Here is a 14,550-nt window from a genome sequence, read left to right on the forward strand (position 1 = left end):
ACCCCTCCATGTCTGGCTGCTGGTGAATCTGGGATAGGGTTCCTTCCATTTTTTTATATCTGTATTTATTATTTGTATATTGTTTTTCTTTTTTTTTTTTTAAAAATACTTCTAATTATCATTGACACAGTGCTTGTCTGCTGGGTGTTTCTGCGCCTTTCTGTCTTTGCTGCTGTGACTTGTCAATTTCCCCGCTGTGGGATTAATAAAGTCTATCTTAATCTTAATCTTAATAAATTGCTAATAAATGAATTTGGTGTCTCACCGATCTGCAGCTCTTTCTGGAAGTTATGTGACTGAACGCTCATCCGGCGGAGAAGACAACATTTGTGCTGAGGGACTTTTACACCAGCAAAATAGATTTTTCACAACCTGGACCCAAACGTTGTCCTTATTACTTAAGAGAAGTAACCAATACCACAATGTAATAATACTACAGTACAAGTAAACGCTTTAGAGAAGTATTATCAGGCAAATGTATCAAAAGGAAAAGTACTGTTTCTGATATATCGTTACATATGACATTATTAAATTGGTTATACTGATGCATCAATGTGTAAACAGCATGTTAATGTTGTAGCTGGTCGAGGCGGAGTTCTTTTTGTAAGGGATCACAAGCCAAAAAAGGTGTTTTTTTAAAAACTTAAAAAATTATAATCAATCAATCAAGTTTATTTGTCACATGTAATCATATAAGGTAATCGTGTAAGTCTGAGGCAGTTTAGGATCCTAGTGGCCTGAGCCTCTCAGTGCTGGTGTACCCAGAGAAAAGGCCCTTGTCTATTTAATATAAAAATTATATTAGTAAAGAGTACAATATTTGTCAAACAACATATACGAACTTGAAATTCTATATATCATTTCTACCAATAACAAATTTATATTTATAATGAATGCTTTATCGGAAGGTGGTTGCCACGTTTGTCTCCCTCCGCCGCCTCAGCACCATCAACGTGGTGAGCTGACATTCTCTCCAGGACCAACCTGCAGCTGTTTTGCTTCATGAAGCTGCCTGTGCCGGCGAGTGGACAGGAACAATCCTTTGAGACCGTTCTTTTTTTTTTTACTGGTTTTGGAACTCACGTGTCAAAAACAAAAACGGATGGCTGATTTTGTTTTAATGAAAATGCATCATCAAGCAGTTTGGAGCAACATCAAGGCTCCCCTCCGGGAGCTGTGTCATCATCAATGCCTGTAAAACAGACCCACCGTCCCGTACTCTGAATCGAGCTCATTAGCTAACTCCGGCACATTTACATTGATGTGTAAACGGAAATGTTGATTAATGTGCATTGTCCCTGGTAAATAAATAAATAAATAAATAAATAAATCCTACCACCTGCTGCCAAGCTCTCATTGTAGACTGTTCTGAACTGAGTCCAGCATATTCATTCGCATCTTTTTGCGATCCTTCTGTGTGGTTTTAATCTGCTTTAGATGTTTACAAAATAAGAAGATTTCATTTGCCGTCCCATTGTGCTGTCACTGGTGAGAGTGGAGGTGACTGGACTTTTCATCAGTGCACGTTCACAACGCCGCACGGTGCGTTCACATTCAAAAGTTAATAGGAATCTTTAAACACGTAAATTAAGAGTTTTACGTCCTCCAAATTCTGTAGGCAGGTAAGGATGATGCACTCACGCAACACCAACACTGACCAAAAGCTGCAGGCCATTAGCTCCGAGTTGGTCGGGTCCCCATCCAGTAACACCTGTCATTTTGTCTTGATGAGCTGTCTGCCTTGGAAAAGTCTGTAGCTGTAAAGGCCTGGTGGCTGTTGAGGAAGCAGACAGAAGAAAAAAAAAGCAAGCAGCAACTCTGGCACATTTAGCTTTGTGTCCTGTCCTTTAAGGGTTCACAGCCAGCAGCTAGCAGCTCTGTGAGGCTGCTTATTGGAAAGAAAGCCAGACTTAAAAGTTGAGGTCCAAAATTTGCTATTGGTCTTCAGCAGTTGTGGTGAAATAAATACAATAATTGGACAGAGGGGGGGGGGGGGTGTCAGAATGGTGAATGGTGAGAATGGTGTAAGCGACACAAGTCACATGTGAGGTCAGCGTTGGATGAGCAAAGATGAAATAACGAGCTCGAGAGATTTATTTTTGAGGAACATTTAGGCACGGCTCCACAATTTGGCTATCGCTACCAAATCTCGTGGCAATCCATCCAATAGCTGTCAAGACCTTACACTCAAAACCACATATGTCAACCCCCAAGTCGGGAGATCACCAAAGCCAGTAGGGTTCATCCTCTGGGGACCATGAATGTCTTTATAGAATGCCTTCTTAATTGCAAACCCAACAAAGACATGGCGATCATTGTGACCATCGTCCATAACATAATAAAACTCACAACAGAGGTTCTACCGGGGCACTACTAAGTAAAGTAGTAGCCATATTGACAAACTGGCACCAGTGGGGGCATTGATCCCCTCCCCGGTCCAGACTGAGCGCTCCCAGGCACATGCTAAACCTGTTTCCACATTAGCCAGCTCCCTCAGCAGGACACACAGGGGGGCTTGCGGAAAGCCCCTATATGAAGCCCACTGACAACATACCAGACAGCTGGTTGTGTTCCTGCCCAGCAATCTCAGCAGGGGACACATCTCAGGCAGGAACCTGCTCCTGACTTTCCACACACTGATTCATTCACTTCAGCTAATTGCCAATTTATTTTTTGGGCAAAATCACAAGCATTTGTCCCAATATGTCATGATTATATTTCACAGCGATGTGGTATGTGTCTTCCCTGTTAATGGAAATGCAAGTTGTAAACAGTAAAATATCACTGTCTCCTGATATTTATGTGAGACTATATAAAGAGTGTGCTTTCCCTGACAGATTTCCCCATTGTCCTCCACAGTAACACGTAATGGACTGCCGAAGGAGTGCACTCTTTATATTTCTATATATTGCACAGTGACAGAAAGGTAATGGCACAACGAACGCTATCAATTAGCGGAACAACCAATCAATGCTGGAAATTGGCAGCTTATGAACTCTGGTAAAAAAAAAAAAAAAAAGAAAAAACTGCAGATATTTTTGACACGTCACAGTATGAAAAGTGCTGGCGCAAAAACTGAAAATGAGCGGTGGTTGAATTCCATTTAGCTGCTTCAGTTTCAGGGCCCTGCTACTGTGGATGCTGGCTTACTGTTTTCATTCATGGATTCCCAGACAATGTACATACTAACTCCATAAAACGAGATGGTGACCACGTTAGCACTGACGTTGTGAGCCATCTATGGTGATGTTGGCAGTTAGCTCAATGCACCATTGCGCCATCAGTGGCTCTGGTTACACAACAGTGGGTGTTTTTGCGTAGGTGAACTTGCGTACAGTCCGAGAGGTCGTACGTTTCGGGCTGCACGCGTATAGCCGATGATATTTACGTCACACAGACAGATGTGGATGCACAAGCTAGAAATCTGTGATCTATAGATAAAACTGTTTCCCTAAACAGCCTTTGCAAAGTATTCAAAACCTTCATCAAAGACATGAGCTGGAACATGTGGTGTTCAAACTGGGTTTGTGTCGACATTTTTTTAAAAGCATGACTCTGCTCTCCAGTGATCCTTTTCTAACAGTATGTGGAGTAATTTGACATCATTGTATCGATCACTGATTATTATTTAAATCATGGATTAAGTTAATTTATTCACGTACCTTGTGTTGTTCAACCAACATCCTTAACGGGAGATATCCAGTTTGCTACGATAGAACACCAAGAAACTGGATAACTGGAACCAGTGAATTTTCAGCATTTTTGTTTCATAAGTGACTTAAACGATTAATCAGTCATCAAAATCGTTGCTTAGTTTTAGCTGAAAATGACTGAGTTTCATTGCATTAAATGATATGACACCAGTTGAGTGTCATTATCGCTGCTAACAGTACGTATTAGTCAGTAGCCACAACCAACAGTTAACGAGTCACACCTGGCTCATTAACCACCAGCGAGGACCAAAAAAACCCTGATTGGAGCTGAATGGAGGAGATCACGGCACACGATGAAAAGCTCAATTTGAACAATACGATTTGCACTTCACACAGCTCTTAAAAAGCGCACCGCTCGGCGTGACAGCTAGCTGGAAGACATGGCCGCACGCCCATCGCCGCGGTGGCAGGAGTGGCTGTTGAGCCATTGAAGCCAGGAAAAAAAGGGGGCCTTCGGCTGCATCCGGGGCCCCCGTGATGTCTCTGTCGGAGAGATGCTGACATGCTGGGGCTTGACATGCCACGCTCTCCTGGCTGCTTGTTGTGGGAGAGCCAAGCACGAGTAACTGAGGCCTCGCGGGCACTGGGGAGGCGGAGGCGAGACGGAGATCAAGATGGCCCCAGGAAAGAGAGGCCGTGTGACAGAGAGTGAAAGTAGTACCTGGATGTTTGCCTCAAAATGCTTCTTCATATTAATGCCTCCATCACTCGTAATGAAAAAAGAAAATAGGATAAATACCCCTCTATTTGTTCATGTACGTCACAGGCACCCACTCCAAGAGTACCCCTCAGAATGATGCCATCACATCTTTCCTGCTGTCTCTTTTTACGTCCAGAGTCTGAGATCCAACCAGAGGCTTTCAAAAGCATCACCAACCGGACAAATACTGTATCACATATGTGCGCGCACGTACGATTAGCAACTAACCAATGCTGACAATAAATACTACAATGGATCCATCATAGTAAGATTTCCCAAAAAGGTCACCCTAACCCCAACCCTCTGTAATTCATTTATTTTTTGAGAGTTACGTTTATTGATAGTAATTCCATAAAGAAAACTGTTTCTCTCATTTCTCCCTGCCACCCGCAACACTTTTAGACAGCTGACACATACACATGTCTAACCCGTCCTTATAATCTTGATCTAAACATCATACATCAATATATATATATATAAAAGATCCCAAATGTGAACTAAACTAAGAAATTAAAAACCAACCAGAGCAAAGGTTAATAATCTACGACCTCTCACACATCCCAGAACTATTGCCCCGAGATAAAACACAAGCTAAAGCTGAAACGATCAGTCGATCTACAGAAAATCAATCGGCTGCTATTCTGTTAATCAATCAATCAATCAGTCGTTGCAGCTATTTCTAAAGGGGGGGGGGGGGGAATGACAGAAAAACAAACCCCAGCACCTGCCGCTCAAGCGTAAGGATATGCAGTCCTTCCTTCCCCATGGTCTGGAAAAATTGCAACGGGCACTTCACAATACTTTTGGACACCTTTATTTATTGTTTTTTTTTTTTTAGAGCAAACAACTAATCGATCAATCGAGGGAACAGTCAGCTATGAAAAAGTATCATCTAGTATTACAAGTTGCTAAAATAAGTTAAGAAGAAGAAGTTTGCCATTTAGAAAAACACAGTTTAGTGACAGTATCTCCCATCCTATCCTATTTCACATCTCCTATCTGCTCCCTGCTTATGCTTGGAGATGCCTCCTCCCGTCGTGCCCCTCTCTTTTGTGGGGTCTATTCTGGGTGCCCCCTTATTTACTATGTACATGCCACCACAGGGGCAAATCATTTCATTACTACACGGATGTCGCTGAATCCTGGCACCGCCGATGCACCCTTGATTATGTCTTGCCTCGCTGATATTAAGATATTAAGTTAAATTCTGTGACATGCTGCAGTGTAAGAGATGTCGAAAACTATTCGTTTGTCTTTAGAGAGATTTTGTGGAACATCAAAAAATCGCAATCAGGGCTTTAGAGAAGAACGTTAGACAAAGTTTCAAAAGCAGTCCAGATATGTTTCAGTTGTTGAGAAGATGAAAACAAATAAGTGAGGCTGCGAGATCTGTCGCCTGTGTCATCATTTGGCCAGTTTTTTAATGACTTATTCACCCATGTGCGTAACCTTGAACTGTAGAAGACATAAAGCGGGAAAGTGTTTCAGAAAAGGCGCACATTTAAGGAAGACATCGTTTGGTTGCATCACAAGCTTCTCTTTCATGATGTAAAATGTGACTGATTTCTGTGGGGAAAAGTGTATAGATGAAACAAAGTATGGAAGCTGAGAAAGCTGAAATAGCTCATATGAAGCAGAATGACCTCAATCAATGTATTTGTCATCTTGCTGGAGGCTGTTGGAGCCCCCTCCTGCAGGAGCAGTGGGGGCCCTTGGACTTGGAGGTGGAGGAGGTTCGGCTCTGAGGCACGATAGGACGCTCTATGAGCAAGGCAGACTGAGTCAGTTGAGTTTTAAACTGTCCTTGACTGCATCACTGTATCAATGAAGATGAATCACGCTGAACTCGAGACAAGTTATGTGTTGCAAGTATTGGACATTGTTGACGTCCGCGTTCTGTGATCACAGTGGTCTTCATGGCAAGTCTTTTCTAATGTATCACTATAGCAACCTGACCATCACCCCCCCCCGCCCCCATATTTCCACATGGACTTGGGTGTATGGCTGGTGGTGCTCTGAGGATGCACAGGCTGGAGGATTCCTCTCGTGTAATTGCGCAGGATGATACCGCAGCTCTGCTACGGCTTCACACTCCAACCCACCTTGAAACGGTTCCCTCTAAGTGCTGCGTTCAGGCCCTCCGTGAAAAAAAACGGGAAGATGCCGAATCCTTTTCAGGACACTGAAGTTAGAGACGTGCTGTTTTGGCCATAGATCCTGATTCCTCAAACTCACGCAAAATGTTGTGTGCATGCATAAATGCCTACAGCCGAGCCTCGGTAGGGTCTTTTACACAAACAGAAGTGAGTCATACAAGGTAACCACCTGTTGGATTTTTGCCATCCATGGCCGAGATTGTGATATCTTGTTGGCATTGCTATATCGTAGGCTACTATAAATGATGAACTCGTTCATTAAAAGCCATGATGGGGCCTCTTGTATTTATAACCGGAAGTTTCAGTCTTACCCAATCCTTAAGACACTGAGAGTAACTTTTAAAAGTTACCATGTTACCACAGTGGGTTTTATGCAATGATAATAATTTATCCCCTTCTGTTTTATGATATTATAGGTATTATTGCCTAGCGGCTTGCTGTAATGTTATTGCCTCCAACTCCACTATAAAATTGTTAGCTAGTGTTTTAAAAGCGATACTTTGATATCATTTGCTATTATTGTAAAGTACGTCAAGGGAGAAAAAAAAATACAATAATGAGAAAGCAGGCTCTCTTTCTAAACCGCCGTGAGCACACCGAGGTCGTTTTTCTTTTTTTTTTTTTTAAACGGACCTTTGGAACCTCCGAGCATTAACACGCCCAGTGAACGCAACACTGCAGCTGGGAGAAACAGACAGCGCAGGTGACTAATCAGCGGCAGGGATTTCTCCCACGCCCATCAATGAAACGAGTGCGGAGGCGGGGCCGCGGTCATCTAAAAAGCTCGCGCTTGGCTTCACTGCGTCGTCTGCTCTCGTCCCATTGGCGCAGGTGATCCGTCTCAGGATGCGAGAGGAGAGCGGAGGAGAGCGGCGGAGAGAGGGGAAAGCGCTGATGGAAAAGTGTCCAGGGCTCGGTTAACGAGAAAACAGGATACCGGCCCGCTTCAGTTTGTCCTGGGCGATGAGAGATACACCGAAAGGGGCACTTTGAGATATGATGAGGTCTACTTCTGGTTGGCAATAGTACTATGATTTGGTATGTGGCCACTTTGATAGCAAGTGTATTCAGCACCCGAGGAACGGCCGCTCAAGGTGAGTCGAAGTGCAGTGTCTTGTATCCGCCGGCGCCTGTCGCTCAAGTTTGAACTTATCTCCTCTGCTCTTTGAACGCAGCCGTCTTCCCGCTGTAAGCTAACTTTGAGTGTGTCGCGTGCATGTTAAAACACCCCCCCCCCCAACAAAACAAAACAAACTGCCACACTTTACGTCACGAAGTTCATGCGTGTGCCCACCGCCGCACCTGAGCTGAGCGGAGCCGGGCCGGCAAATGATGGGGGGGGGCGGAACCGGCTCACCGTTACATGAATTGCAACAGAGCTTTGCCGCGGAGGGGTAAGGCGCTCTCTTTGGTTTTAAGCCGAGGTTTTAAAAGAGGGGCGACCCGCGCTACGCCCGCTGTGACAGGCCTTCACATCGCGGAGGTGCGTAGCTTTCAGTGATAGTGACGGCGCTGTCGGGAGTTGTGACGTTTTTTTTTGGGCTTCGGAGTGGCGGGTTTCGCAGCCTGCTCGGGCTGACATATTTCCTTCCAAAGACGTGCAAGTTTGTTCTGCCGGAGCTCCGGGGAATGTTGCGGGTGGTCGCCGGACTGCAGCGGCAGCAGCAGCGGCAGCCGGTCACACTGAGCTGGAGCCCAGCGAGCTGCCAGCGTGAAACGTCAAGGCGGACGTGATTAGTATGGCGCGCTGGTGTAGATGTCATTAAAATGCTATGAGTGGAGTTAACCTCCTCCCAGGGAGCCGAGTCCTGCTGAAGTCCTGCCGGCTTTGTCCGTTAGAGGGGGCGCTCTCTGAGCCAGCGCCGCATCAAGGTGAATTTAAAGAGCCCCCCCCCCCCCCTATTTTCAGTCAGTCATGTGTGATATGCAACTTTGATCTCATGCCACGATGGCTTCGTGTGAGTTTGAAACTGTTCGTCCTTTTCCTTTTTTTTTTCTTGTGGAAAAGAGCAGAAGAGGTCTTGCGTGGCTAGGTGGCTTCATGGGCCATGCCAGAGGTCCTTCAACCAAGCCACCTGCAGCTGACCTCTAACCCCCCCCACCCTGCCCTATGTGAGAGTTTAGTGCTGTCATCACAAAGCAAGAGATGGCCTCAAAGCCACACTGATGGGTGTCATTCAGAAAGCACCCATCTAGAATCAGTTTGTATAAATAGGCCTGCAGCTAATGATCATTTTGAACTGTAAAATATCAGAAAACAGTGAAAAGTGACAATTTGCCAAAGCTCAAACAGAAATATTCATATTGCTTCCTTTGTCCGACCAACAGTCCGTAACCCAAAGGTTCAGATTACTCTCAGAAAACCGCAAAATAATCCCATTTGAGAAGCTGAAACGAATGATTTCTTTTGGAATTTGCTGCAAAAAATGACTTAATAAACCTTCCCCCCCCCCCCCTCACGATCGCTAATCTATTAATCAACAAAAGTTCCAGCTCTAATTATAAATGACATCATCCTCTGTGTGCAGTGAGCAAGTGAAGTCGCTGCACCGTCGCACTTTACCCTTAAAAAAAAAACAAAAAAAACCCCCACTCGTCTTCAAGAGAGAGGAGAGATGGATGAAATTAGGACAACGCCTGTGCTTCAGCGTCACTGATTAGATGATGGAGAGCGGCGCGCTTGATGATGCAAACAAGCTTGCCGTCCCCGCGTGTTAAACTTTTGACACTGAATCTTGCAGGTTTATATGTATTTATTTTTTTGTTGACATCCTCCTGGCGTGTGCGACGGCTGGCATACATGGCAAACAGTTATGTAATGTCCTGCCTAAAGAGGATACACTTAAGCATCATCTGCCAAAGGAAGGAGACTTAGGGAGATGTTTTTAAGCGGCTTCCCTCGTCTCTTCCACGGTTTGGGTCCCACTGCGGGCAGCTTGGCAGGAGTGAGCACTAACGTCTGGATGGCGGAGGAGGGCTGACTGAGACGGGACTTGTTTGCGTTTTGTAAAGGCTGTAACTGGTTATGCATATGGCTTTTGTCCCGCGCTTTAAACCGTCGCCGGAGCTCTCGGGGCGCTCCGCAGCGTCCATGCTGTGCTGGGCAGACACACAAGCGCAGGCGGACACACCGGCCGACAGAAGCTGCGCAGGGCAGCATCCTTCTGGCCGAGTGCTGCTGTCTCCAGCTGGCAGCTGGCAAATGCCTTGACTTTTGCCAGTGATAACCCTGGACCTGAGCCAGACCGCCTCTCTTTCTCTCTGTTCTCTCTCTGCCCCCCCCCCCCGTTTCATCCCTCCCTCCCTCCCTCCCTCTCACTTTCCCCGTCTGACTCAGGTCCTCGTCGCCCTCCCCTCCCCACCCCCTCCTCTTCCCGTCTCTCCTCTCTCCTGCTCCGTCCTGCCGCCTTCCTCCTTCGCACACTCGGATGAACTCGCTTCCCTTCAGGTTTCAAGTGGCCTCTCTCTCAGCGTGGCCCGGGTAGCCGAGGGAAGGGAACATGGTGGGCCGTGTTAATGGAGGCTCGGGGCGCGCTCCACAGCAACCGTCTGCTGCCATGCGCGGACACACCCACTTGTTACCCCTACCCACGCATGCACACCATACACACAAGTCAAACGCGCAGGCATCCCCTCGGGGAGCTGTGTGTCTTTAACCAGGATCTGAGCATATGCCCACTAACAGGCTGTCTGCCCTCGACTAAGTTGGACTAATGACTAAGCTGTGAGATAAATGCCACTCGGTTGCTCAATAAATACATATGCCACAACATGCCAAGCGGGCTGGGGGCCGATGGGGATAGAGGAGGGGGTGAGCGGGGGTGTATGTGTGAACAGGATGGTGTTCGGAGGATAGTGGATAGAAACCATGGAAAAAAGAGCATCTTGAGCAAGAGCAAGTTTTAACATTGAAAGCTTTTAACCGTCTTTAGACTCCGGGTGCTTTCACATCCGACCTGTCTGGTCTGGTTCAGTTAAACTGGTGTGTTTGCCCGTTACAGTATTTTGATTGCCTTGAGCTGCTATGAATGACAGAATATTGACTTTCCACGTCTCCCTGTTTTTTGTGTTTTAGACACCGTTTTTTTGACTTTTTACTGATTTGAAATGCTTTGCGTCTGCACTCCTGACCACCTCTGCCGGTGAGTGATTGGATCTCGGATGCCTCTTGGCTGGATATGTTTTTGCTTTGAGCACAATGCGCTCCTTGGCGGTGCACGCCATTAAGGCTCGGCGCTCGCTTCGAGTGAAATGAGATTCATCTGGAGCTCTGAAGCTCCCAGAAAACTTTTGAACTTGTGTTTGCGCGGTGCCGTCTCCCAAGTCAGAGCATGTGTATTTTTGGGGTAAACTGTGTGTGTAAATGGAGCTGGCGAGGAGCCCTGGTGCCTAATTAATTTTATTCCCAGAAACTACCCCGGTATCGCTGTTTTTGTTTTTTTTGATGATCCCTACAGTATGATCACTTAATGAGTGTTCTCCCTGTAAGTGGGTGGCTGCTTGGCAAAAACAAAGCTGCTGACCAAGAAAAAGGAGACTCATGTCTCATTCACAGCGCGGATTTAAATCCTGTGGGTGTTCAGTGTGGCTTTTTTTTTTTGATCACTGCTGTTAATGACTAGATTGCCAGAATCTCACCTGTTTCACTTATATTTTTGCCAACTTTCCTCTGGACATTGCCAGTGGATTTGAGGCCCAGTTGGATGAGGCTGCTGGGGGTTATCTGCATAACTCCCATCCGCCTGTATTTCGAAATCCATCTCAGGACTTCAAAAGGCTCATTTCCTTTCTGTAGTGCACATGTTCTTTAAAGTTCAGTCATTTGTATTAAAGTGTGTGTGTGTGTGTGTGTGGGTGGGTGTAGGTGTACATGTGCTTCCCACTGCAGACCAGACTTTAAAGTTGAATCAGAGTGTGGTGGCCTGCACCGAGCCCCGTGGCTTCAGATGAAGTATTTCTCTAATTCCAAAATTCGACTGACTTCCTGGATTGAGGTCACGCATCCTGTTACAATCAGAGGATGCATCTCAGCTTAAAGCCTCCCGCACGCTGAGCCGACGCCGTCCAAAAAAAAAAAAAACATGTTCCCACTGTCACCTTCATGTAGAGCCAACAGTCTTCACTGAAATTGGACAATTTCCAGACATTACATACTTCCTATTTACAAATGTGGAAGACCCACCCGTTTGTGTTTGTTTCATGAATCTGTGAAGTTTTGGATATGATGAAAATAAGCTTCCTTCTCCTCCCATGTGGGGGAAGCGTTGCATTAGTACGGCATAACTCCAAGTTATCCCCAGACTCACACGGCAACGGCGGAAAGAGCTGGGAGATTACGGATGATGTTTTTCTCCACGTAAACATTTTTTTCATATCAGTCGGTGTATTTGACGCTATGAATTAAGTTGCTATCTCTGTTGAGTGTAAAGATACCCCCCCAAGCTTAAAATCCCCTCGTGGCAGATTCATAATCGGTTTCCCGTCTTTGTCGGCACAGGCTTTCAGCTCAGTTAAGTTTGAGTAGCCTGTAAGTATTGCCACACCACCGACGTCTCGTTACCTTGTTTATCTGGAACAGCTCCTTAGTTGTTGTGACTACCGCTCTGTCACTTTCTGATTTCCGTAGAGGGAGGCCTTTTTTCCCCCGTCTGTCTGACTTTTGATACCGAAACATTAGCATGTGGTGTGTTTTGCAGCTCTACTGGGCAGTGCCTGCTTTGGGAAATGGGCTGTCCATTACTAAAAGACTGCCATTTGATTGATGGTGAGTTAGAAACAGCTTTGTTTCTGTGCAGGTTATTGGTATGTTGTCAAGCAATGTAACCTATCAGCAGTATACTCAAGGGAAATCCTGGTATTTGTTTTACAAATGTTGGGGTCTAAATGACTTAATAGCTCTAAAAGTTTTGGAACTGGCCCAGTAGATCGGCGATCAGTTCATCAGTGACTGCTAATAAAGACAACCGCTTTGGACACACTGATACGGCATGCAGTGCTGTTGGCGTATGTTAGATATATTACTTTACTTTAACCTCCTAAGACCTGGCATCCACATGCGTGGACTTCACATTTTGGGTTATACCATAATACTTAATTCTGCTTATATGGAAATTCAAAATTGTCCCCGTATGTGGAACCACATCATGTCAACAGATGATGCTTAGTTTTTATGCTTATCAGGTCCCAAAAGCCCAAATAGCAAAGAGAAATTAAGACAGAGCTTGGGTCTTAGGAGGTTAAATCTATCATTTTAACCAGCAGGTTTCTCTGTAAAATGGAATCAGTCTAAATGTATCCTTGGTTTATGAGTGGCTGTGCAGTATTGTCTGCTGTGGAGGGCTGGTGCTCCATGAACAGGGGAAGCCTTCACTCCGCTGAGCTTGATGAAAAGTAGCACCCGTGATGCCCAGGGCAAATGGCACACTTCATAAAAGTCACCAACCTTTAGATGTCAATCAAGCCGCTATTTGGGTCAAGGAACGGTGACTGGCGGCTGCTGTCAGGCCCCCCCCCCCCCCCCCGAGCTCCCAGCAGCCTCCATTTTGGTTCATTGAACTAGTCGGCCGGGGTGGCTCGGCTGGCTTGACTGATGGAAAGGATTGCCGGTAAGAGATGCTTCACGTGCAGTTTGAGGTTGTTGCAGATCCCTGTCAATTATGTATGAGCAGTTCACAGAGTGTTGGTGTTTTACTAAGGTCAGTGTGTTTCTATTTCAGTCCGGTTAACCCAGAAACACACCTGCTTCATGTTCACAGCACATTAATGCTGTCCTGGTAAAGGCATCACTGCTGTCCTCCAGTTGTTTCACGCATTCAGAGAGGGATGTTTCTATTTCCTATGCTTGCAGAGTGGTTGGGATCATAGAGAAATTTGGTGCAAGACTAAACTGTATGTGCTGCTTTACTCCACTTTGCAATTCACACCCGAAGTAGGTTTAATAAGCTTGAAATGTTTGGGGTTTTTTATAGCCCAGAAACTGTAAACACAACAGCTGATTTTGCCTCAGGCTTTCAGTCAGTAGCTGCAAGCATTGTGCATTTCGATTTTCCTGCACCATCACTCAGTGTGCTGGGGTTGTCACTTAATTCTATGCGGGGGAGGACGGGGTTGCTTATCTAGTATTGCCTCCCTGTGTAACTTCAATTATATATCACTCCTGAAAGGAGCAGGGAGCGAGCAGAGAAGAACGTTTGGTAGGCTTGCTGTGGTAGGTGGTGTTACCGGTGTTACACAGTTTTTGGGCATACACCGATTACACCCACATTGCATACTAGCCCACCGCCCCCACCGTTGTTTTGCTTTTTTTTTTATGCAAATAGTTTTAGCTGATCAGCACCAGGGTGGTAGATGGTTCCCAACATGGCACTGGGGGCAGGTGCAGGTGGTGCCGCCGGCATGGGAACGCTTTTGTGTGTTTGGCCGCTCTCTTACTGATGTCCGGGAGGTCCCGGAAGAGAGCCCCGCCGGTGGGCAGGTGGCCAGCAGGCGGGGGAGGAGCTAGATTCAGCAGTGTTGGCAGAGCCTCCTTCTCGGCATCAGACTCCAGCTCTTCCACTGAGAAAAGGGGAGAACCAGGAGGGAAACCAGCAATGGAGGGAGCCGAGTCAGCGGACTCTTGCCCTGCATCGCCACCCCCACCAAGCCGAGAGGGTCCAAAGAGCCCAGGGCTTCTTCAACGGTGAAGCTCACGCGTTTAGTTTAACGGTCACGCCGTTGTTGTCACGAGTGGGAAAATGTTGGATGGACAAAGACACCTACCTCTCCAGTTGTCTCTTGGCTCACATTATATATGACGCGTACTCCCTTCTAACTCCCTCACAGCTACTCCTCACATCTGTGATGGGCGAAAATAGATTGTGGTAGTTAGAGATAAGTGTGTGTACGGTATACTGATCACGATAAAGTATTGGACTTGGAGCAGCCCTTGCAGCAGAGCACTTCAGTGTCCTTTAGCTGACTCATCTTAAAGCTGTCCAGCTAG

At 46.1% G+C, this 14,550-nt stretch overlaps 1 protein-coding gene across 1 annotated transcript in view; it reads left to right on the plus strand.

The window, feature by feature from the left end:
- Positions 1-7,599: 7,599 nt before the first annotated feature.
- The window catches only part of LOC139295365 (protein turtle homolog B-like), a 96,206-nt gene continuing 89,255 nt past the window's right edge, over positions 7,600-14,550 (plus strand). Inside the window, exon 1 of the mRNA XM_070917549.1 lies at positions 7,600-7,663. Coding sequence (XP_070773650.1) covers positions 7,600-7,663 — 64 coding nt within the window. The remainder of the gene's footprint in view (positions 7,664-14,550) is intronic.

Source organism: Enoplosus armatus, chromosome 13 (assembly GCF_043641665.1).
Source record: "Enoplosus armatus isolate fEnoArm2 chromosome 13, fEnoArm2.hap1, whole genome shotgun sequence".
In the NCBI taxonomy this organism is placed as follows: domain Eukaryota; kingdom Metazoa; phylum Chordata; class Actinopteri; order Centrarchiformes; family Enoplosidae; genus Enoplosus; species Enoplosus armatus.